General features: G+C 39.2%; 1 protein-coding gene across 1 annotated transcript in view; it reads right to left on the reverse strand.

Moving 5' to 3' along the window:
• LOC139699002 (rho guanine nucleotide exchange factor 7-like) overlaps window positions 1–25,558 on the reverse strand; it is a 116,968-nt gene that overhangs the window by 46,950 nt on the left and 44,460 nt on the right. The window contains exons 8-9 of the mRNA XM_071597997.1: window positions 22,001–22,079; window positions 11,714–11,979 (exon numbers count right to left, since the gene is read on the reverse strand). Coding sequence (XP_071454098.1) covers window positions 11,714–11,979; window positions 22,001–22,079 — 345 coding nt within the window. The remainder of the gene's footprint in view (window positions 1–11,713; window positions 11,980–22,000; window positions 22,080–25,558) is intronic.

A 25,558-nucleotide genomic window follows, 5' to 3' on the forward strand; every position in this document is an offset into this window, starting at 1 on the left:
GATTCCCAGAATTTTTGGATGCCTCCTGCTTCAGTTTGTGTTTAGCACTTGTTCCACAAGCATCTTAGTGTCGCTAGCTACCACAAATTGATTGATCATATAAAAACTATCAGTCGGCATCAGCGATTTGCATTATCCTCAAGAACAGGGGCAAGATTAAGGAAAATGATGATTCAAAGGGAGAGGCAAGAATATCTATGTAATGGTTACATACTCTCAACAATGTTGAAAAGTTGCTTATGATATGGATAGACAAAATGCATTTGTAATGCAACACAGAGCCAGAGCATTGTGAGGCATGGTGAAGCAGCGAGCTTTGACTCAAAGGCAGCAGAGAACTTCATCGGTGACTTTTAGAAGCTTGGAGATTATGAGAGTTACCTGCTGCAACTGGTTATTAATCGTGACGAGATGGGCGTCTCCTGGAAGAAGAGGCTGAGGCAAAACTATACATGTACACTTGACAGCAAAGGAGAATGCATTGCCCAGCCACAAGCTAATGAAATACCACTTCACGTCGCTATTTTGCACCAATGCAAGTGGCAATTTGAAAGTGAAACCACTGCTTGTTTAGACATTCCGGGAGGCTTCCAGAAGATTTTAGTCTAGAAAATTAGGCTAACCGTGATGTGCAGGTCATGGGAAACTATTTCATCATACCATGTGTACAAAGCACCACCCTGACAAGGCAGGGGATATGATAGCTACAAATTCATTAATGATAATGCTGAGTCACATGTTAACAAAATGTTGAAGCGTGAGCAAAAACGTCTCCGGACGGCTTTCTAATAAAAACGAATTGGGAATGTATCATAAAAATCTAATTATTTGTAGGTAATTTTATTTCTTGCTCTGTTTTCCAAAAATCAAATTCACATTCCAGGTTGGTTGATTCCATGGTGAAAGAAGAGATGAAGACAATTCCCAATCCAAAAAGAGTATAATTTTCTTTGTACCAATTGAGAATATAATTTACTTTTTCCAGCATGGAACCCATTATTGTAGTTCACATTAGTTTACATTGGGAAAATTGCTACTCTTCTTTTTGCATTCCGGAATGCTTCATGCTTGTTCTGCAAGGTTCGCCTGCAATATATACATATATGCACATAAACAGCAAACACAAAGTTAATGGGAAAGGCTGAAGGGTAGGGATTCGAAGCAGAAAACGCTTCCTAGACCAGGACACAAACTGTAAGCCTTCAACTTGCTGGTCGATACACCACTAAGCTATCAATGAAGGAATAATCAAAGATTAAATGCACGGTGTTCTATGAAACCAAGTGCCTAAATTTATGACCAAGAGATGGCGATCGGGGAAACCAGAGACATGGAAGAACACACAAGAGTAGATAGATAGATAGATGAGGTCTTTATTTGGGCGAAATTGAGACCAAACGGTCCCTTCTTCCATTTAACCCATTGTCGTATACATATTATATTAAAGAGCAAATTATAGATAAGGGCAAGCATTCGCACAATGTCTTAAGGAGAGTGCATTTGAAGGCACGCAGAGCTAGAAGAGGGAAATGAGCCATTTTGGGTAAATACGCATAATCCAACACAAAAATCCCCTGAGTGGTGAAAACATTCACGTGGGTACAGAAAGAGAGGAAAAGGATGCAAACCACTTATAAAAGAAGAAAACAAGGTTATTGAGGAAGGTTTGTATTCAAAGCAAGAAAAAGATTCCTTGTCAGAGACTGATTTCAGTATAAAAAACTTTGGTGCATGATTCAATTCTAGACATGCTAATGGACATAACATCCTTGGTAATTGTATTTCAATCCTAAATGCTTTTACAGAAGGTCAAAAAAATAACTATGCCTTCATCAAATATAAAAGTTTACCATACATTACAATAATAACATGTAATTACAATTTATTTGTAGAAATACAAGCATTTCTAAAATGATAATTAGAAAGGAAGTCTCATGCTTCATAAAATTTATTAGGAATTTGTCACTTTAATCAGCAGAAGAGTACAGGTGACAGCAAAAGTTAGACTATAATGAGAGAATAAATGCAATCACAGGCTGACACCTTGAAATAAGTGAACAACAGATTAAAGAAAATGACAAAGAGGGGATATCATAATATGAGCATGATCCGTTCTGTGACCTTTCTCAGAGAACGAAACACTCATTTAGTGAATCATTTTTTTTTCCATACAAACAAAATTTAAATGTAATCGCATTCCATGCCAAAAAAAAATTTTGTGCAAGGTTTATTCAAAGAAAATTATATAGACATAATTTAGGATAGTGGTTCAGGTTCATCTTTTCTCCGAATGCCAATTTGATTCATAGAAGAAACCTGTAGAGCAACATTTGTTTTTTCCAATTCTTCAATATTTTTTGAAAATGCGACACAAGAATTATCTTTACTAAAATTTTTGGCACGCATAGCACTAGGCCTTATTTGGGTGGTGCTTCTCAACATATGGTGCAACAGAGAATTATAGTCGTCATCTCTTCCACTATCGTGGAATGAACCAGCCTGGCATATGAATTAAGGTGGTAGAAAAAAACGAATTTAAATAATAAGTTTATTATTTATGAAATATACCCTACTCTTTTTTACCAGAAAACTGCTGAGATATATTTCGAGGTTATTCTTGGGCAAAATATTTGTGCTTGTTGAGTAAATTACTCGCTATTCGAGATGCTTGTTAAGCAAGGTTCTACTGTACATGGGAAGGCCCAGAAGTACCCGCCTGACCTAGAGATGGTGGTAATTGTTGGAAAAATATCACTGCATTAGAAAGTACGCAATCTATTAAGCATATGTTTCAAGTTTGAAGACAGTTGTTTAGTATTTGTTGGGCAGCTATCAAAGGTGAACATTTTCAATGAATTTGTGAAAATGGAGAAAACTGGGTCATCGTTATGTGACACAAGACTTTTATTTGAAAGGCCTAAGCCCAACCAATATAATGGCCCAACTGGATTCTAATCTGGGTGAGTCTTCTGCTTCGTTTACAACAGCAAAATACTGGGTAGCAGAGTTTAAACAAGGCCATACGAGATGTCAAGACAAGCATCGCATTGGTCGATCAAATGAGGTGATGACTCCAGAAACAATGAAGAAAATCCACAAAGTGATACTGGATGAGCGTTGACTGAAAGTGTCCACGCTAGAAGACATACTAGGCATTTCAAAAATTGCGGTACATGGTATGTTAACTGAAAATTTGGACATGAGAAAGCTGCGTACAAGATGGGTGCCGCATTTGTTCACACTCGAGAAAAACCAGTGTTGAGGATGTTTCAATTCAGTTTTTAGCAAATTTTCACAGAAACATTGCAGACTTTTGCACCGTTTCATAACCATGGATGAAACGTGGGTCCATTACTTCACACCCGAGACAAAAGAACAATCAAAACAATGGATTCATAGGGGAGACCGGCTCCAAAGAAGGCAAAGACCCTTCCATCTGTAGGCATTGGGTTTTGGGACGCACGTGGGATAATTTTCATTGATTATCTTGAAAAAGAAAAACTATCAACAGCCAGTACTAAGCAAATTTACTGCAACGATCAATGAGCAAAGAAATCAAGCAAAAATGGCCAGAATTGGCTAAGAAGAAAATGTTGATTCATCAAGAAAATGCACCAGCTCACAAATCCGTTATTGCAATGGCCAAAATTCATGAATTAAAGTTTGAATTGCTACCTCATGTGCCCTATTCACCAGATTTAGCCCCCTTGGATTATTTTCTGTTCGCAAACTCGAAAAAGTGGCTCGGTGGTCAAATATTTTCCAACTGTGAAGATGTGATGTCGGCAGTTTATGGCTATTTTAAGGAGCAACGCCATTCTTATTATTAAAAGGGTATTGAACTAATTGGACATCACTGGGAAAAGTGTATAGAGCTGAAAGGAGATTAGGTTGAAAAACAAATACATTTTTTTCCGAAATATTTTTGTTCTCTTTTGTTGCTGGGTCAGGTACTTCTGGGATTACACTCGTAGTTATAAAAATCCTTGTGGAAATGAAAAAGCATGCAACTTAAATAATTTCTAAACTTCAAGATTTTATTTCATGCAGCGAAATAATATTTTTCTCTAAGGTACTTCATTCAATTATTTCATCCTGTGAATATGTAAAATATAACCTGTGCACACCTGAGCATGAGTGGATATAATTTCGAATATTGTGATCATTATTATAGTATCAATTTATTTCTCCACTAAACCAGTGCAGCCAAATTATAAAGTAGCTATATCCAAAGCCAAATAGGCTAGTCAAATGCTTCAAAAAATAAAAATATGAAATTATAGCAGTTAATTTATTTTTGTAAATATTTGAGCCTCAAAGGAAATAGTAGTGAATGAAGAGTTTTTTTCTTTGTTATTTACTAAATAGTAACCTCTAACAATACTAAATGCCAGGTTATTCAAACTTTTTTCCAAAGCCCAAGTGCAAGAAATGGAAGAGGGACTATGTTCAAAGTTCAGATTATATTTGGAGAAGTAAGGTATTCTAAAATCTGTTGAAAATATCTATGGTTTAAATCATGGCCTGTTCTAAGAATTTATGATGATGATTAGAGATTTAAAAGCATTTCAGATTCATGAAGGGAAATGCAGAATGATAGACATAGTAAATTTGAAAAATGGACAGATGTTGACTACTGTATTCTAATGGTGCAATTTTTTACAGATCAAGAGCTAGCTGATATGTAGCAAACGGACAAAGGTAAGAGTGCGGAAGAAGAAGCTCAACTTGTTTGAGAAAGATACCAATCAATGACTCTCTTTGTTACGTGGCCAGGCTCCTTGAGGGTTAAGGACAGCCCAGTTTCATTAATGAACAACAAATCATAGATATTTACATGACACCAAGTTAACTCATGAAAACATAAAACGTATGAAGTGAACATGAATACCAGATTTCTCTTAAGAAGCATTAAAGGGCAATGGTGGGGAAAACTAACAGCCTCAACTTCAGTACCCATGACATAAACCCTAATGAGAGAGTGGCAATCATAGCAATCATAATGAATCAGTCGTTCAAGAGCTGAAACAGATTAATTGTAAATGTTACATATTCAATAATCTGTTTCCATTAACGATTATATGTACAATGGTTAATTTTGCCTATAATAAAATTAAAAACGTTCTTGTATCCAGGGTGTCAATTGCCAAATAAATTTTCTTTCATTTCATGAGTAAATTTTGTGCTACTCAAGATAGAAATTGTTTCTTAATATAGAATCAAATAATTCACTATTATTTTTTAAGGGGATGTATAATGAAAGGGATAAATGCAGGGATGGGGTCGTCATCTCATGAAATCCATGTAAACAGAATTGAAAGAAGCGAAGAAGACAGGAGAGGACCAAACCAGTTGGGAAGGGGACTTGGAATGTCAGAGAATATTTAAGGCAAGAGATGGAGAGACAAAATATACATTTTCTAGGTCTGGGTGAAGTAAGCTGGATGGATATTAGGGATTACTGGAGTGATTGCTGAAGATTGACACATGAACAAAAAGGTAGGAAAAAGCACCTCAGGAAAGAGGAGTGATTGAATACCATTGGTAGAAGTAAGAATTAGGTAGGGTATACAAATATTTTGGAAGATATTATTGTGGGTGTTCCAGGGAAGGATACATTCCATAGTAAGAAACATTGGAACAAAGAATGAGTACGGGGAGAAAGCAATTGAGTTCCATTGGAAGCTGGGCTTGATCATAATAAGTAGTTGGCTCATTGACTGCAACAGACGGAGGTATGCATGGAAAATGGCCAGGGATTCAGAGATATATCAGTTATATTGTGGCATGAGAGCTCAGACATGTAGCGATGATGTCTGTGTCCATCCAAAACCTAACTTATATGGTAAATACCAAAACAAGAAAATAATACATTATGGTGAGGCAGAGATTTAGGAACAGCATAATTAATTCACAGTTTCCTGAGAGCAAATGCAGACCATAATAGAGAACTAATGAAGTGTGAAGTCAAATTCAAGAGAATAAAACAGGGAATATGAATAAAGGAAAGGAGTTAACGTAGAAATATTAAACCTGAGCATTCATTGCACCATTGCGCACAGAAAAAAAACAAAGGCAGCCTTTTGGTATTCCTTGTCATAGGTTCCACAAAACCTATTCGACATGACTTCTTGCTTAGTTCAATAGTTTCAGCCTCAACTTTGTGGAAGTTCATTTTAATAAATGAAAAAGAAACACTTTGTTCCAATCCACCACTTTATTACAGGTACGACTAGTTTCGACGCTACGGCGTCATCCTCAGGTACAAAGTTTAAAGTCACAATCATTGTATATAAACCCTCTTCTGGAAAGGGTGGGGGAGTTGTGGGAAGAGGGGGCGGGGAGGGGAGTACGGGGGTAGGTACGAAAGAATGTGGGAGAGGGTAGGAAACACCAGGAAAAGCGTTAGTGAGTGGGGGGGATTGGAAGGTGGGTTAAGAGAGGGGAAAAATTTTCATTGGTCGGTATAATTTGAGTCAATGGCTAATGGGGATAAAGGTACGGGTTAGGAGTCAATAGGAGTTAGGGGGAAGGGGTTAGAGGTTCTGTTTTTCTGTTATTGCTAGGGAGGCTTCCAGGAGAGGAGGGTTTCAAACTCCCAACATTTAACTTCCATTTAGGATGGGCAAGCACTTACTCTGGTACTGAAGTGGTGAGGTTTGTGGGTGGATGATGGGTAAGTTTTGCCGGGGTTAACGCACAGAAAGATATTCCATAAGAAGACAGGAAATATACAAGCAAGGGTATTAGACGATGATCCAATCAAATTGGGGGATCAGAGTGCTGCAGTGGCTAATGCACTGACTTCCCAACCAGAGAGCCCAAGTTTGAATCCTGGCAACAGCAAATATTTTTCAGTAGCATCTTAATCCCTACTTGAGGGGCTTTGAGGAGGGCACTTTGACTGGGTACACCTTCCATTGGATGAGACGTTAAGATGCCAACAACCCCTTGGCGCCTTTCCTCCAGATTAGGCAGGTTTCGCTCCACCCTTTGTCCTTTCTCGTCCATCCCCAATGGTGCAAATGACCTCAGCTGTCAGTCGCCTCCCCTTAAAACTACTACTCCAATTCATACTTTCTTCCTCCTCCTATTAGCCAATATTAGAATGATTCATGAGAGAAATTTGATTGGCTCATTGTGCGACTTCTAAAATGGTGTCCCTCTACCACCATTATCACCATACACTTCTAAGTAAACAAGCATCTCTTTCCTTTAGGCAGGAGAAAGATATACTACCTTGATCAAAAAGTTCCCGGAATAACCACCGTGTGGCGCTCCCATCGTTCCGATTTGAGTTCTGTTTTTTTTGTTAAATTGGTACATCTGTTGTTGATATTCCCTTTAAATCTTAGTGTCATAACTTGACATTTGCAAAAGTTACAGTCGGTTTTCGGTATGTCCATCAGTGCTTCCTGCGATTTTTCCATTACTTCCTCTCGGCTGCTAAAACGCGTTCCCCGTAATGGTTTTTTAACTCGATTGAACAGAAAGAAGTTACAGGGAGCCAAATCAGGTGAATTCGGTGGCTGTTGGATGGTATTTGTTGCATTTTTCGTCAAAAAATTACGAATAATGATAGCACTGTGCGACGGTGCGTTATCATGGTGCAAAATCCACGAGTTTTCTGCCCACATTTCTGGTCTCTTTCGGCGAATTGCTTCACGCAAACGTCTCATAACGCCCAAATAATACTCTTTGTTTACTGTCTGGCCTTCTGGCAAAAATTCATGATGCACTACACCGTTGTAATCCATGAAAACCGTCAGCATTGCCTTCTTTTTTGACTGAAAACGACGTGGTTTTTTTGGTCTCGGCTCATTTGGTGAACGCCATTCACTTGCCTGATGTCTGGATTGCGTGTCGTACTCATAAACCCACGTCTCGTCTCCAGTAATGATCCTTTTGATGAATGTGGGATCGGATTCAGCCTCGCAAATCATGTCTTTTGCGACGTCAACACGGTCTCTTTTTTGCATGAAATTGAGGTCTTTTGGCACCAACTTTGCTGCTACACGACGGAAACCCAAATCATTAACCACAATGTCTTGGGCGGATCCATAGGCAATGTTCAAGTCCTCCGCTATTTCTCTGATGGTTAATTTGCGGTTATTGACCAACATTTCTTTTACTTTATCAATTTTTTCACCGACTTTCGATGTCGATGGTCTGCCACTGCGTTCATCATCTTCGATTGACTCACGACCACTTCTGAACCGCTCGTGCCACTGGTAAACGACCGTTTTTTTTAGAGAATCGTTGCCGAAACACTTTTCCAACATTTCCAACGTCCGTGCGCCACTAAATCCGTTTTTTACGCAAAATTTAATACAAGTTCGTTGTTGGAAATTTAAATCCATTTCTGCAATTGTAAAAAATCGCCAACACACACAGAGATAGATGTACTCTTGGCTACGTAACTTTTGCAAATGTCAAGTTATGACACTAAGATTTAAAGGGAATATCAACAACAGATGTACCAATTTAACAAAAAAAAACAGAACTCAAATCGGAACGATGGGAGCGCCACACGGTGGTTATTCCGGGAACTTTTTGATCAAGGTAGTAGTCCATTTCACAAGCAGGGCAAGAACAAGAGCGAATGCAAAAATCTCAGAAACAAACCTGCAGGTCACCATCACCTATCCATTGGAAACTGATAATTGTGGGATACATTTGAGATTGGGAAGAACCTTGCAAAGTTAAGCTAGGATGAATAATTTTTAATATAATTTTGGAAAATAAATTCAGCATATAAATTATAGAATTTGGCCATTCAATTAGGTTTCATTTGTATTTGTTTGGTACATAGAAGCATGGTTATTTACATTTAAAATATAAACGAGTACAGAAGTAGAGTAAAACTAAAGACATTACCTGAATACCAAAATTTGCAAATATACTGGCTGAAACTGCATTTGTATTATTACCAAGGACATGGTACCTTCTTTAATATTAGCTAAAATACTCATGTACCACTGATGCATTAGGTAACTGATGCAGGGGTTAATACATCGAAGCAAACGCCAAGCAGACACGGACATCAATGGTGTTAACAAGACTGAATCAGGCACACAACCACCCCTTGCCTGCCAGTTGCCGACCAGCAGCCCCCTGGTCTCCAAGGAACCCCATTGCATCTGCTGACACCTTCAGCGCCTGCGCTGACAACTTCAGAGCCTCTGCTGACACACCCAAGGCTTGGGCCGTCAGCCTCACCTTCTCCCACCACGGGGCTGCCTCTTCGTCCCCCCCCACCCCATCCTCGGTGGGAAGAGGAGACACCAGCGGGGAGAGAGGTGAGGTGGAAGCAGAAATGGTCCTCGCCTCACAATCATGACACCCGTCATCACCCCTTTGTGACGGCGGCGTCTGCTGGTGCTCCTTCTTCCTGCGATCCCCTTGCATGCCTGCACAACAAACGTCTGCAAGCCCCGAGTCAGAAGACCGGCGACTTGGAAAATCTATCCAATGGCACGTGCAGTGGACCTCCCTCACACCTTCCATGGCAGACACTTTACAGCTTGGGTTATGCATCCCGACCCCACATGAGCCACTGCACTCCATCTCCTGTCTTTCGCCATCCACAAGCCTCCCAGTGCCACAGATGATGCCACCCTTTCTCCTGAGGGAATCAGGCCTCTGGCCCATTAAGTACCCTCCACACTCCTGAGAGGACAGGTCCTCTTCAAAATGCAACAACCCGTTGTCAACCTCTCTTGGACTTGGTTGGGTCTGAGAGGGTGGGAATCCCAGGCATTCTGGTTCGAGAAATGCACTAACGCACTCATCTCTCAACTCTTTTTGTTGCCTCTCCCTTCTTCTTGAGTGACCATCTTCCCCTCCTGCATTGTTCTCCGAGCTATTTCCACCTTTCTTACCTCGTTTAGTCTTCTTCTTGCCCTTGGTAGTGGACTTTTTTGTGGCACCTTTGGGTTCAAACCCAGTGCCTGGTCCATCATCCCCAGACAAGATTTTTGAATCGCCTTCCGTCAAACCTCTGCTCAACTGTGGGGGTCTCATCCTCTCCCCAACTGGTTCCGCATTCTCTACAACTTTAATCCCCAAGCCTCTATTATCACTCTCCCCTTCATCTATTGTCCCAAAGTGCACTTTTTCACCTCTAGTTTCTCTAGATAGACATGGAAGTAGTGAGGTAGGTATACTGTGCCTTTTTACATCCTCAGCAAACCTTCTCCTCCTTCCCGTTCCAAATCTTTTGCTGACTGAATGGCCGGCATCACGCAGAGCACTTACCCCGGCTTCCCTCAGATCAAGCAGGGGGGATGACAATCCTGCCATGCTACATGCTGGGATCACATTTAATTTGCCTACATCTCCTTGATAATCTTGATACGTCCAGCCATCAGAATTGGTACTGGACAAATTATGACAAGGTGCATCACCGCTGTTCTCATCTTTCACTTCTATTTCTTGACTGCCATAAACTTCACCCTGAACTATATTTTCATCACCCTCGATTGGTTCTTCATACTCCTGTTCCTCATACTCCTCTTCCTCCAAATCATCGAGAAAGCTTGCAAAGTATGAAGGATTGGTCTGGGTGCCAATGGTTCTCCAACCATCAGCATCTTCCTCAATCCACACTTCAACAAAACTTTCTTCTTCATCTGTCTCGGAATCTTCGCCCGATTCCAAATATTCTTCTTCCACATCATTTCCTTCAAAGTACCTGACAAATTCATCTCCACTGTATACAGATGCATTGGGGTCTTCACTGGCCCTGTCTACGGCATCCTGTCGAGGAAGGAACACTTTTTTCATGACTGCCTCGTCATCGGCATTCCCCTTCATCTCTCTCATTTCCTCGTCATCTTCGGCTGGTTGTATTTCTGATGGCCTCACCCTCAGGGCCACCATCTCCAAACCCCCGACTGATCCATATTCTTTGTAAAGGAGACCCTTGAGCATCTTTGAGGTGATGATGTGTCTTTGGAGGAGGTCAGCAAAGTGAGCTGCCAGCTGAGAGTATGGCCTTGGGGGCCGGTAGGGGGGGTCTAATGCCGTGGCACTTTCCTTAGGATGACTTGTGGCAGCAATCCCTGATTCACCAAGTGGCAGAGCATAGCTTGCATTTCCTAACGCTTCTGGAGGTGCACTTCTAGGGGTCATTTCTTCCGCACATGTTTCTAAGTTTTCGATCGGTATGAAAAGTGATGAATTGGATGAGGTGTCAGGGAAGTCCAGCAGGGATGGGAGCTCACTGGAGGACAGGGTGGAAACAGAACGAGAGAGTGCTGCTGATGAACGGATAAGACTCTCGCCAATCACGTTTAGGCCACCACGTTGACAGCTGTCTTTGAACTTGGCCAGATCATTTCCAGAAGAGAGTGTGGGAGATGATGCCACGGCTGAACCAGCCTTAGCATTTGCATTTGGCAATTTGCTGCCTTGGGGATGGCTCGTGTCATTTTTGGTAAACTCTAGCTCGGAGAGAGAGGCCGTGGACACATGAGAACTGCTCCCTGCATCTGAGAACTGACTCACGACTCTGCAGCCATGGAGATGGGGGTCGCTGTGATGGCTCGGCTTCACATGGAAACTCAGGGGAGATTTCAGTAGTGAAAGGTTGATGGATAGGGTGGGCTTTGGTGGGAGAGGGGGGCGGGGGGGGCCTGGTGCCATCTGGGCACTTGGTTTGTTTAGGGGGAGGGAAGGGGCGTGGCGGAACAGGAGGTTTCATAGAACTCACATGCTTGGCAGCTTGAGTGGAATTTGACACTCCAACAGAAGAGGACGAGACCTTCTGAGATTTGGTGCTGCCAGTTGGTGACGTGGTTGTCGGTGGCAACGGTGGTGGTGAACCCAAAACTGGAGCTGTGGATGGACTAGAAACCCCAGACCCGGAAGTCATACTAATTTTGCAGAAGATATTGATGTGGTGATTGAGCAAAGAAACCCACTTGGCCTGGTCTTCCTTGCTTTGACACTGAGCTACTATATGCTCAATCATCGGGCCTGTTTTGGGAACCAAAAGAACTGCCATTAGGTAGGGAGAATAGAAAGGATTACTTCTGCACTCCGGAAGAATAGTTCACTCATAAAAATAAATTTTAAAAACATTGCATAAAATTTTGATTAATTCACATTCATTGCTGGCATTATAATGTATAAGAACGTTTTTTTAAGTGTACTATGTGTTGAACACTTTCCAGATTCTCACTCTAGAAATATCAACTAAAATGACCTAGTTCTTTGCATGTACGATTTTGTTGATTGCATGTAAGAAATTTTAATCTCATTTAAATTTTCTATTAAAATCTGTGATAAATCTAGTTCAATTTCAGATTTCTGTGTGAACTCTAAATTATTACATCATTTTCCTGAGTTCTGAGGTAAGGTGATGCAAAACTTGCTTTATCATGAAAAATAACTGCAAATGTACAAAGCTAGCCATTGAAGAGTACCAGATGAAGAAGTTTGCTGTATAATTGCAAATATTATTATTATTTTTATTATTAAAAATACACATGTGCTGATAGACATTGTCAGGTGGCACACAAGTCCCAAATAATTGCAAAAGAAAATACATAAAACTAGACTTCAAAACAAAAATCTCTTTAACAAAACAAGTGAATCTCAATATAATCTTACATTGCTTAAAAAATTATTTGCCTTCAAAAAACTGCACAACAACATTGGTAACGATGGAGATTTCCCAAAAATCATTGCTATTTGACATATTACAATGACAGACAAAACTTTTAAAGAATAATTTATATGGAATAACATGAGAAAAGTGTAAGTTTAATTAACAATCAAACCCATTAGAAGTTTCCCTTTGATAACAAGCCCTCCACTATTTCTCTTCTCATTCATTATTGCAGACTGTGGTGAATAAAGCAGTGAAAATATGATAAAAGGTTACATTTTTATCATACAGCATAGTTTGAGTTGCAGTGAAGGAAACAACGTCAATGGTGGGGAAATAATGTCCAAGTCTATCAAAACATGGCTTCACGCATTTGTGGACAAACAATTTGAATCACTTATCCAAGTTTTATTAAGGAAGAGGTGTAAGACAGGATTGCCCATTATTGCCTGTGCTATTCAACATATATGCAGAGGATATGATTAAAGAAGCATGGGAAGAAATGGAGGTAGGAATGAAAGTGGGCAGGGATTTTGTAAAATAAGTTACGTTTGCTGATAACCAAGCTTTAATTTGTCAGTCAGCCAAGGAGTTGCAAGCATTACTGAGTGAATTGGAAATTCAGTGCAACAGATATGGGATGAAATTCAATGTTAATAAAACAAAGGTTATGCGATTTTCTAGAAAGAAAAAGGCTAAGCTAAGCATGCCCAACTGGGGGACGGAGAGTTTGGGTGGACAATGTTAGGAAGATGTGTTAGGCATGGTTGCCCATTCCATTGTCACCAGTGCTGCCCAACATATGTGTCGAAGAAATGATTAAAGAAGCATGGGAAGAACTGGAGGTAGGAATGAAAGTCGGTGGGGAATTTATGAAATCAGTTAAGTTTGCTGATGACAAATCTTTAGTTTGTCAGTCAGCCAAAGGGTTCCAAGGATTGCTGAGTGAATTGGAAATTCAGTGCGACAGGTATGGGATGAGAATCAATATTAAGAAAACAAAGGTAATGTGATTTTCTAGAAAGAAAAAGGCTAGGCTAAACATTAAAATAGGAGGGCAAAAACTAGAGCAGGTCGAACAGTTTATGTATCTCGGAAGTGTTTTGGACCAACACGGTCAAAGTAGTAGGGACGTATGGAGAAGAATTGCACTAGGCAAAGAGGCTTTCACAAGGAGGATGGAGTTGATGACAGGGACGTTGAGTAAGGATATTGAGATAAAAACTTTGACATGGAGTCTAGCTATGTACAGCATGGAAACATGGCCATTGAAGCAGGAGGATAAACGTAGATTGGAGGCTTTTGAAATGTTGGCGTAGAGAAAAATGGAGAAGGTGAAATGGACCGAAAGGAAAACAAATGAGTAAGTACTTGGTATGGTGCGCGAAGAGAGGGGATTGTTGGGAGAAATCATAATGAGATAGGAAAAATGGATGTACAAAGCATATTGATCAGCAGTAGGATGTTGAAGAATGCGATGGAGCAGATAATGTTGGGCAAAGAGGAAAGGGCAAGATAGGATATAGGAAGGGACATAGGGAGGAAGAAAGTATACCAAGATGAAAAGAGGTTAGGATTATAGGATGTATTTTCTCAGGAGAGACAAGATATTTATTCATTAGTTGTGTCCATTCAAAAGCTTCCTTAACCGGTAGATTACCTTCAATAATAATCCAAATCTTACGATGATTAATATAAATTCACTGCTGATTATTTCATACTTACCAAAATACTAAACTTAACTCCTTTACATCCATGCTGCTTCTCGGATTTATCATTGCGAAGGTGAGTTGATGGACAACTGTTTCGCCCCCAGTCCTGCAGACGTCTTCAGGTTGAAGTGATCTGCATTGTAATTTGGCCGCTATATACTACCTTGATCAAAAAGTTCCCGGAATAACCACCGTGTGGCGCTCCCATCGTTCCGATTTGAGTTCTGTTTTTTTTGTTAAATTGGTACATCTGTTGTTGATATTCCCTTTAAATCTTAGTGTCATAACTTGACATTTGCAAAAGTTACGGTCGGTTTTCGGTATGTCCATCAGTGCTTCCTGCGATTTTTCCATTACTTCCTCTCGGCTGCTAAAACGCGTTCCCCGTAATGGTTTTTTAACTCGATTGAACAGAAAGAAGTCACAGGGAGCCAAATCAGGTGAATTCGGTGGCTGTTGGATGGTATTTGTTGCATTTTTCGTCAAAAAATTACGAATAATGATAGCACTGTGCGACGGTGCGTTATCATGGTGCAAAATCCACGAGTTTTTTGCCCACATTTCTGGTCTCTTTCGGCGAATTGCTTCACGCAAACGTCTCATAACGCCCAAATAATACTCTTTGTTTACTGTCTGGCCTTCTGGCAAAAATTCATGATGCACTACACCATTGTAATCCATGAAAACCGTCAGCATTGCCTTCTTTTTTGACTGAAAACGACGTGGTTTTTTTGGTCTCGGCTCATTTGGTGAACGCCATTCACTTGCCTGATGTCTGGATTGCGTGTCGTACTCATAAACCCACGTCTCGTCTCCAGTAATGATCCTTTTGATGAATGTGGGATCGGATTCAGCCTCGCAAATCATGTCTTTTGCGACGTCAACACGGTCTCTTTTTTGCATGAAATTGAGGTCTTTTGGCACCAACTTTGCTGCTACACGACGGAAACCCAAATCATTAACCACAATGTCTTGGGCGGATCCATAGGCAATGTTCAAGTCCTCCGCTATTTCTCTGATGGTTAATTTGCGGTTATTGACCAACATTTCTTTTACTTTATCAATTTTTTCACCGACTTTCGATGTCGATGGTCTGCCACTGCGTTCATCATCTTCGATTGACTCACGACCACTTCTGAACCGCTCGTGCCACTGGTAAACGACCGTTTTTTTTAGAGAATCGTTGCCGAAACACTTTTCCAACATTTCCAACGTCCGTGCGCCACTAAATCCGTTTTTTACGCAAAATTTAATACAAGTTCGTTGTTGCAAATTTAAATCCATTTCTGAAATTGTAAAAAATCGCCAACACACACAGAGATAGATGTACTCTTGGCTACGTAACTTTTGCAAATGTCAAGTTATGACACTAAGATTTAAAGGGAATATCAACAACAGATGTACCAATTTAACAAAAAAAACAGAACTCAAATCGGAACGATGGGAGCGCCACACGGTGGTTATTCCGGGAAATTTTTGATCAAGGTAGTATAGGAGATGCTGACAGGCCAGGAGCTCTCTGATTGGCTCTTTCTTGGCAGCGTATGTTAATTACAACACAGATCACTTCGACCTGAAGACTTCGGCAGGACTGGGGCAAAAAAGTTGTTTATCAACTCACCTACTGGAGGCAAAATGGATTCATCAAATAGACGTCATGGAAGCCTAAGGATCAATTCCTTTATATTATTTTTAAGAAAATTAAAAGGCTATCCATGATAAAATTTTAAAATTAATTCCCCAAAATTTTGGGTGAAGAAATTAAATACTATAAAAAACTTAAGTTTATCAGCTGGTGTAAAGTCAAGACATTGCCAGCATAGGTATTTTTACAAGCATTAACTAACAAGCATAACAATTAAATTTCAGTAAAACTCCTCTAGTTTATGTGAATAGAAATTATGTTTTTCCACGACTGGGCCGTATTTTTCAAGCTCCATCTCAAAATCCCTTTGTTTTCAATGCAACTAAAAACCTGGATATTCATTATTTCTTATTCCCATGCATATTTTTAATATTTTTGCTTTGCACTTCATTATACAAGTATGAGTATCATCATCTTGTATGCTAGATCATTCAAAAATATTATTGCATTTCTAAACATTTAACATGTGCTTCCAAGTAATTTACAATGTTTTCCAAGTATGTTTCCTATAAATATTTTGAAGAATCAGAAGGGAAAACTTCAAATGAAAGCACAAATAGCAACCACAATAGTTTGTACAAATCTTTGCCAGCAATGTGAACTATTTGCATGAAAATTTTGAAAAAAGTGAAATGGCGCGTACAGCACCATCAGGGGCAGAAATATTAACTCAGACTAGTAATTGCTAATTTCTGCTCAATGGAAAACACAATTAATGTCATTGGTAACCTATTGTTTGAGGTAGGTTTTGGATGGACACAAAATGGTGATCCCAGCTCTACCCAAAAAGGCACCAACCTCACCTCCCTCACCATTACATTGAACTGCCACCCAATTCCTTCCTTCCCCCCCTCCCATCATTCAGCCCAACACGCCCTTCCTTCTCCTCTCCCTACATTGGCATTGTTCTTCTATAAGGTCTCCATATGGCTGGTTGATTTTCCCTTCATTGGGATCAGAACCAACACTCATCTAACAATATCTTCCAGCCAAATTCCTCCCTCACAAATTCTAGGAATTAGTCCATACAAACTCTTCCCATAGACAGAACTGATTTCAATTGCTTAATGCCCTTTCAATCAAGTACACCTGGACACAAAGCATTCCCATCTACACCACACTCACTTTCCATGTCTAAATTTTCTGCCCCAATAGCCCTAACACATAATTCCTCAATAAATTCTATCCATTTCTCTTGAATCTTTCTTTAGTACAATATATAATTTCCCTGCCATTTCTCTAACAATTTTCACCATTTTCTCTTCTTACTTCCAGAGTTCTTTCATTTTTCTGTACAGCCTTTCTTTGTAAACTCTTTACATGCTCAAACTGCATCTTCCACCATGCTTCTTCTTCCCTTTCAGTTTATTGCCTCAGTTTATTATTATCATCCTTTCTTGTACTTTCTCCTTCCAAATTCTCAGTTTGCATTCTTCAATTTCCCTCCCTTGTATATCGTCCTAATCATTTGGTCTGCAATCCATAGTCCACTTGTCATTTTCTCCTTTACTGATTATCCCTTTCGTTTCATTTGTGTGTTTGGACATCCTCTTTTTCAAATATTCCCACGTTTCATCTATTGTGTCCATCTCTCTCACTTTACTCTCTTGATTTTTTGTTGCCTGGTATTCCTTCCTTTTGCTGCACTTAAAAATTTCTACATTCCATTTCCTTAAATGTCTTTCCCGTTTCTTCCTCTTGTATCTGACATTACACTTCATCGGTGCTAAATTAAGATATAAATCCACATCTCCTCCTGGTAAGCTGTGCAAACTAAATACACTGTTCTTTTGTACTTGTGCTTATCCATAATACTGTACAACTCATAATTACATGTATACCTACATCTATTGTAGAGTTTAGGCCAAGTGTTCATGAAGATTAAACCCTGTCTACTGCAGAACTCTACTGCTCTCACCTCACAGTCATTCTTTGTTCCAGAGCTCGAGTCCCTTACCTCCCCACCTCATCCACAGTTTTTCTTGTCTTGTATACATGAAGTGAAACCTCATATTTGAATTATCAGAATTTATGTTTCCCTGCAAACAATAACATTTCTGTCACATCCCATAACATTGTCCTATTTTTCCTTTCTATGTGGAACCTCATATATACACGATTTCCTATTCACACTATTTGCATTACTGTGTACTAGATTTAAAAAAATCACATTTCTAAAACAATGACGTAAATTAGGCTTTATGAAACACTTTCTTGACTTTGTTTTGCACAGGTGCACGTTAAAAAAAGATTAGAGAGAGAGAGCAGTAATGGGAACAGTTTTAGCGAAGAATTTGAATATGGGGGTAATACAGAAGGCCATAGTGACACAAATGTGAACTAGTTGAACTCGTAACGTCTGCCAGGAAAAGATTTGTGCGGTGAAATGGGTATTTTGTCCAACTAGGAGTTAGTTAAATTATTAATGCACTGTAACAGCACTTGAGGGAGACTATTCATATCACACATTATTTGAATTGATAAGGAATTACAATGACTTAAACCTGAAAATGTTGAGGTGTGGAAAACACAAGAACTGGTGACAGACAACTGGGATCATTTGCACAGCCTCAATGCAACGGACATAACATAGATGTGCTCCTGAATAGTAACAAATATTGTAATTTGTTTTATCGAATCAAAATTAGACTGAAGTAAAAATAATTTTATTCTCTTCAAAAAATTTTACCTTGAAACAAGGAACAAAGTTGGAAAACTGTTTGCACTGGTCCAACGGCAAGGTAGCTCAGATTCTCATGTGTTAAGTTTTCCTCGATTACTCGGGAACTCCAATATCATTCCATTTGAGAGTGACAGACACAAGGTGTACAAAAGAACATTTTCAAATGAGGGTAAAATATGAATTTTGAAACAATTTGATTCTCATGATGGAATCTGTATTGATCGGGTGGAACATCTAAGATTGCAGGCCTCTACATTGAATACATTAGTAAAAAACAAGACCTGATTCTGTACAGGCAACCCATGTGAACATTTGTCCAAAAAAAGATAATATGCCTAAAATTCCAAGAATGAAGAATTACTGAATGAGTGGTTTTCAAGTGTTTAGATCGTCAAATATCCCCGCGAATGGCATCATCAAAGAGAAAAAGTATTGCGAATTACCACAAGATTGAGAATTTAATATTCACAGCATCCTAAGGTTGGCTGGATAGCTTTAGAAATTGGTGAAACTGGCCTACAGGGCTGTGTGTGATAAAAGTAGAAGTGTCAATGTCGAGACTGTTGCTTGGTGGAGGATGTCAGCATTGAATAAACACTTTGAAGGCTATGACCCATAGGATGATCTCAATGCAGACCACACAGGGCTATTCTTTAATGAGCTGCCAGCAAAAACACTGCTTCAAAGGGGAACAACATCATGGATGGGTGCTGAGCAAACAGTCTCTTTAATCACAAATGCAGATGGAAGTGAGAAGTTTCAGCCACCAGTGGTTGGCAAATCAGAGAGTCCTAGGTGCATGCTAGGTCACATGTGTAAAATAATGCCCACTACAGCAAATTCTAAAGCATGAATTCGGCCATTTTTGTTGCCTCGACACCATTGTCTAACCTTTCCTTCACTCATTACCTTAGGCTGTTCATAATCCAGGCACAACTACTCGTGGATGAGCTGCTGATAATCACTCATTTAGCACACAAACATTGAATCACAGCACGCACTTTGCAACTGGCGGGAACAACAACTTTTGCAGGCATTGATATCTGCATTCACGGACAGCCAAGCAACTACTGAATCAAAGCAATAACTTCAGTGGCTATGGAAACAATCAATAGATCGTGCTGAGAGCATACAACTTTGTTCGGACCCAGCAATATTTTAATATAAAAAAGGCCCTTACCTTTCAAATATGCCTCATAATTCTAATCTGAACGTTTAATTTGTCTTTCAGTTTTACTACTGTCGATGAATATGAATTTTTCTTCATTAAATCTGCTACAAAATAGTCTTGACTTGACTGTTATAACTAAAAAATTATCAAGACCTACCAACGAAGCCTAACTGATCACTTGCTTGGCTCCGATTGAGGATCCAGAGAACTACATTAGCTGCATGCAAAATCAAACTTATTGCTTTTTAGTCTTCATGAATGACTTCCATTCCCTTTTTTTGGGATAGGATGTAACAATGATCTCATGAAATCATCTATCCAAATTTTTCCCTAATGCGAGGTCTGTTCAATATGTATTACAAATTTTGAATTTCCACGGGTTAGGTACCTTTGATTTTCAATTTCTTGTTGGTACTTATGTCTCTCACTTATGCCAAAAAGTTCTGCCATTTTGAAAGTTCAGTTAATTGTAGACAGCTGTTTTGCTGGGAAGTGTTTTTGCTTGCCTTACATTTTTGCCTGTTCCAAAAAATGGATCGAAGAATCTGTATCAAATTTTGTGTGACAAACACAAAACAAACATAATTAAGTGTGCGGACGCATTCGGAATGTCAATTGTGGTATATGGAGAAGCTACCTTGGACCAAAGCAATGTTTATCGGTGGTACAAAATGTTCCCAGAGGCCCGAGAAGATGTGAACGACAAAGAGCATGCCGGTTGCCCGAGCACATCTACAACAGACGATAACATTGATTAAGTGAAGGAAATAGTATTGGCCAATCTTCGAATCACCATTCGAGAAGTTGCTGAGGACCTAAACATATCGATTGGCTCGTGCCATTACCAATGATTTGGGCATGACACTGGGTGCTGCATTGACATTGCTAATGAGGTGTTGGACTCTGTCCGCGGCAACCCAAATTTGCTCCAGAGGGTCATAACTGGTGAAGAATAATGGGTGTATGGTCATGACATGGAAACTAAACCTCAATCATCCCAATGGAAGCTGCAGCATGAGCCTGGACGGAAAAAGGCACGCCAAGTTTGGTCGAATGTGAACGTTTTGTTGACAGTTTTCTTCAATTGCAGGGGCGTGGTGCATCATGAGTTCTTGCCCAAGGATAGAACAGTATATAAGAAATATTACCTGCAAGTTATGCACAATTTGTGCAAAGCAATCCCCCAAATATGCTCGGATTTGTGGAAGAACAAAAATTGGCTTTTGCACCATGACAATGCCCCTGCTCACACATCGTTACTTGTGCACACAGTTTCGGCCAAAAACAACACACTGATGATACCGCAGTCTCTGTGTTCCCCAGATCTGGCCCTCTGTGACTTTTTGGTGTTCCTGAAACTGAAGAGGCCCATGAAATGACGACGCTATGCTATGAAAGAAGAGATAAAGACTGCATATCGAAGGAGGAGCTGAACAAGATGACAAAACATGATTTTTTGAAGTGCTTTGAAGATTGGAAAAAATGTAGGCACAAGTGTATAATATCTAATGGGAATTACTTTGAAGGTGACAAAATACATATTCATGAATAAATAAATAATTTTTGAAAAAACACCAAAGTTGCGATACTTTTTGAACAGACCTCGTACATGCTCTGAATTAGGCCATAAAAACTTTTACCTCCTTGATTTCCTAAAACCTTGAATATGTTATTTATGCATTAATAATAAGGGCTTCTGGAATGCTATCATTTAAATGGCGAATACAAAAGTGTAATAGTAAAATGGCTCCTTTTTTCCTTGGGGCACTCAATAAACAATTCACATCATCAAAAGTGAGTATTTAAGTAGTAACTGTAAGTATCAAAAAACATTAAATGTTTAATTATTGGTATTACCAATTTATCTAAATTTAATGTCTCTTTCTCTGATAAGAGACGTTGTGCTTCAAATTTATTAGTGTTAGAACACATTAACATTCATTAACCCTAGCTTGTTTAATCAAATAAGCTTTTACACCCTTCCTAATATTACAATCTATTAATACAGTTCATATATATCTCTAAGTATCCAAGAAAGTTTGCATATATGCAAACCTGACTTCGATGCACAGATCTTTTCCCGAAAGATTTTATTTGCTGCAAAGTTCACGGATGTGTGCTCTCGTGGAATGTCGTCCGTTCCCTTATCCTAACTATGATAAGGAAAACAACTTACCAGCGATTTCAAAAGCATTCTTGCAAATATCAGTGTCCTCTAGTTTTGTAACACTTATTCCTGAGAGAGGTAATTTCCCCTGTGGAATAAAAAAGAATTGTTTTCAGCTGAATAGATATTTAAACTCTTTTCTATTTTAATCAATTTAAGCTATGATAACCATTACACCATTTGATTTACCATTACAGGAAACTTAATTATTAGGATCATTCATAATTTGGAATGGATAAAAATTAATCATTGAACCACACAAACATTAAGCCCTAAAAAAGTGAATTTCCTTCTCAAATTCACATGAGTTATAATTTAAAAAATATGGAACTATCACAAGTAATGAAAAACATAAGAAGAAATATAGTACGCAATCCAAAATGTAGCTCATTAATAAGTTACATGCCAGTGCCATTAAGCTGTAGAAAATATGGACCATGCTCCATTGGCAATTTGGCAAATTTCTTCGGTAAATTAAGACTCAATGTGGCAAATATTATTAGCAACATACTACCAGCTAAAGGTAGGATTTTGTTGATCCCTGCCACTACGCAAAACTAAAACTCCAGTAAAACACTTTCTCATTAATTAACAATTCAGTTTGTACATGATCTTAAAGAAGAACATCCAATCCATGGGTGTCCTTAAATATACAAATATAAGCAGGCATAAAAGACTTTGATGAGATTAATTAATTTCCAAACTCTCTCAGATGGTAACAATTATTAAGTTGCCTTCAGTTGACTGTCTGTACACCAATGGTAGACATAGCTGCAATAAATTAATGTTTGTCACAGAAGCTAATATTAAAAAATCTTCCTCAACAGGGATGGGTCAAAAACGACCATCAAATAGCAGTAAAAAGTTAAGGATTAATCTGTGAAAAAAGCTAGGAAGCATTGTTATTGACCACTAATTGACCAACGCTGCATCAATTAGTGCCCATTGACAGCACCTCTATTTTATCATATTCCCAATTGGCTAAATAACAAGGTCTGATTCAGAATCATAAGAGCGTGAAGATTTGCAAAATGGATTTTTGAAGTCAGTATTAATTTTTTTACTCATTTCATTAGATGCTTGGAATTCCCAGGAGATATGAATCAGATAATTACATTGCAACTCAAATATATTTGTGCACCTTTCCTTGAAAATAAATATTTTTAGGCTATTAACCACAATATTTGATTTTTTTTCCTTTGATTTTGTTTCACTGTTAGTTTGATTTTCATTAATTTTTCTCTTTGATGATCAATATCAACAACCACAAATTCTGACACCAAACTACTTGTGTATGAAATAAAATATATTATAATCTCTACTTCTCCATGCTATCTCAGCATCAACAATACATAATATGTTTTATATTTATTTGTACTAAGCTAAAGATCTCCCTGATAACATTAAAATTAAAAAAAAACAGAATATAAAAAATGCAATGCAATGGGAAACAAACTTCAGAACCAAATTACTGTCTTCGTCAGCTCATGCATGGAATTAGCATAAATTACAACGTGAGTACTATCTTCATACAGAATTGATTCAGTTCCCTTTATTTCATATGAGGGTAGTTTGAAAGGTTCTTGGAGTCACCACCAGATGTCAGCACTAGCCCAACCAGTTTCTCACATACTAATAGGTACTACTTTATGAGTAAGCATATAACGCATCAGTGTTTTGAGAAGAAAAAGGCATGAAAGCAAAGAAAATTAATGCCGACTCTCAGAACACTCTGGGGGACTCTGCTCCTTCATATTTAACTTTTGCCAATGAACAAATGAGTTTAAGTTTGGTCGGGATAGCTTGGTTCATGATTCGCACGGTGGTGGGCCAAAATGTACCACTACCTCAGATATTATTACTAAAGTGCATGAAATCGTTATGCAGGATTGCCGAATGAAAGTGCAGGAAATCACTAAAGCCTTGGGGATGTCATCTGAATGGGCATATCACATTTTAACAGAGGAATTGGATATGAGGAAATTATCTGCCAGATGGGTGCCACAACTCTTGATGCAGGATCACAAACGCATGAGAATGTAAACTTCCAAACAATGGTTGACCCATTTTCTGAGCTACCAACAAGATTTTCTGCACCAGTTTGTGACCACAGAGGAAACTTGGGTCAACGACACTACCCGAGAGACAAAAAAGCAGTCAAAGCAGTGGAAACATGTTGATTAGTAGACCACCAAAGAAAGCAAAGGTAATACAGTTGGCCAGAAAGGTGATGGCTTCAGTTTTCGGGGATGCAAAAGGGATTGTGCTGACAGATTATCTTCCAAGAGGTCAAATAATTACTGGACATACTATGGACCAACTACAGCAAAAGATACATGAAAAAAAGGTCGGTTTGTAAGGAAGAAAGCATCTTTCATCAAGACAAAAACTGCCCTCACATATGCATTGCTGCCATAGGAAAAATTCGTGAACCAAGACACAAATTTTTGCCATAGCACCTAATTAGCCTTGTTTGGCTCAATTAGTTTTCCATCTCTTCCGCAAACTACGAATTTTTCTTGGTGGATGGAGATTCTCTTCAAACAAAGAACTAACAGCCAAAGTAGATTGGTATTTTAGGGGACTGAAGGAATCTTATTTAAGTGATGAGATCAAGACATTGGAACATCACTGACAGTGCATTAGTGTACAGAGAGACTTAATTGAAAAATAAAAAAGTTTCACAGAGGTAAGTCTATTTCTACACCATTCCAAGAACTTTTCAATTCATCCTCATGATTTGCTGATTCCCTCCCATGGACATTCGTTGACCTTCATGTGGTGGAAGGGCTTGTGCGTTCCGATGACCCCTAGAGCTGAGCTGGCAGGAATAATGATAATTGCTCCTGGTAGAGCCACCCATGCCAGATGGGTCAAAGGTTCGGAGCAAGGTGAAAGGTAGTCTGTGCAGCGTCTGCTCCTCAGTGAGGCGGCTGCAATGGCGTCCGACCCCAGTGGGGCGGCCAGTAAGTGATGGTGTCACGATAAAAACACTATTGAGGAAGGCAACCGGAAACCACCTCAATTATCATTCTCAAAATTTACATGATGGACAATACAGAGATTTTGAGTCCTGGCAACCACGGGGCTCGGCCCAATCAGCCGTGCATCATGCCTGGCAACAGGAGAGGCAAGTCTTCCATGGTCTTCATCCCTCGAACCCTTGCCAATGAAAACCAACCGCAGCAGGACGGAAGATCCAGGATAAGAAGACTAAATTAGTTAGCATAGGAACGTGGAATGTCAGGACAATGTAGAGGACAGCAAAATTAGAGAATATTAAACGAGAGATAGAAAGAGGAAATAAAGATATTTTAGGTTTATGCGAGATGAGATGAAAGGATAGCAGGGATTACTGGAGTGAAAGTTATAGAATAATATAGTGGCGGGGACGAGAGGGAACAAGGGGTTGTCATCATATTGAATAAAGAGGTAGGAAGAAGCGTAGTCAACATAGAGCAGGTAACGGATAGATTATTACTAGTAGAGATAAAAGCAGAACCTACGAACTTGGTCATTGTTCAGTTACACATGCCACCAAGCAACCATTTGGAGGATGAGGTTTAT

Source organism: Hetaerina americana, unplaced genomic scaffold, assembly GCF_022747635.1.
Source record: "Hetaerina americana unplaced genomic scaffold, ioHetAmer1.1.p SCAF_9, whole genome shotgun sequence".
In the NCBI taxonomy this organism is placed as follows: Eukaryota; Metazoa; Arthropoda; class Insecta; order Odonata; family Calopterygidae; genus Hetaerina; species Hetaerina americana.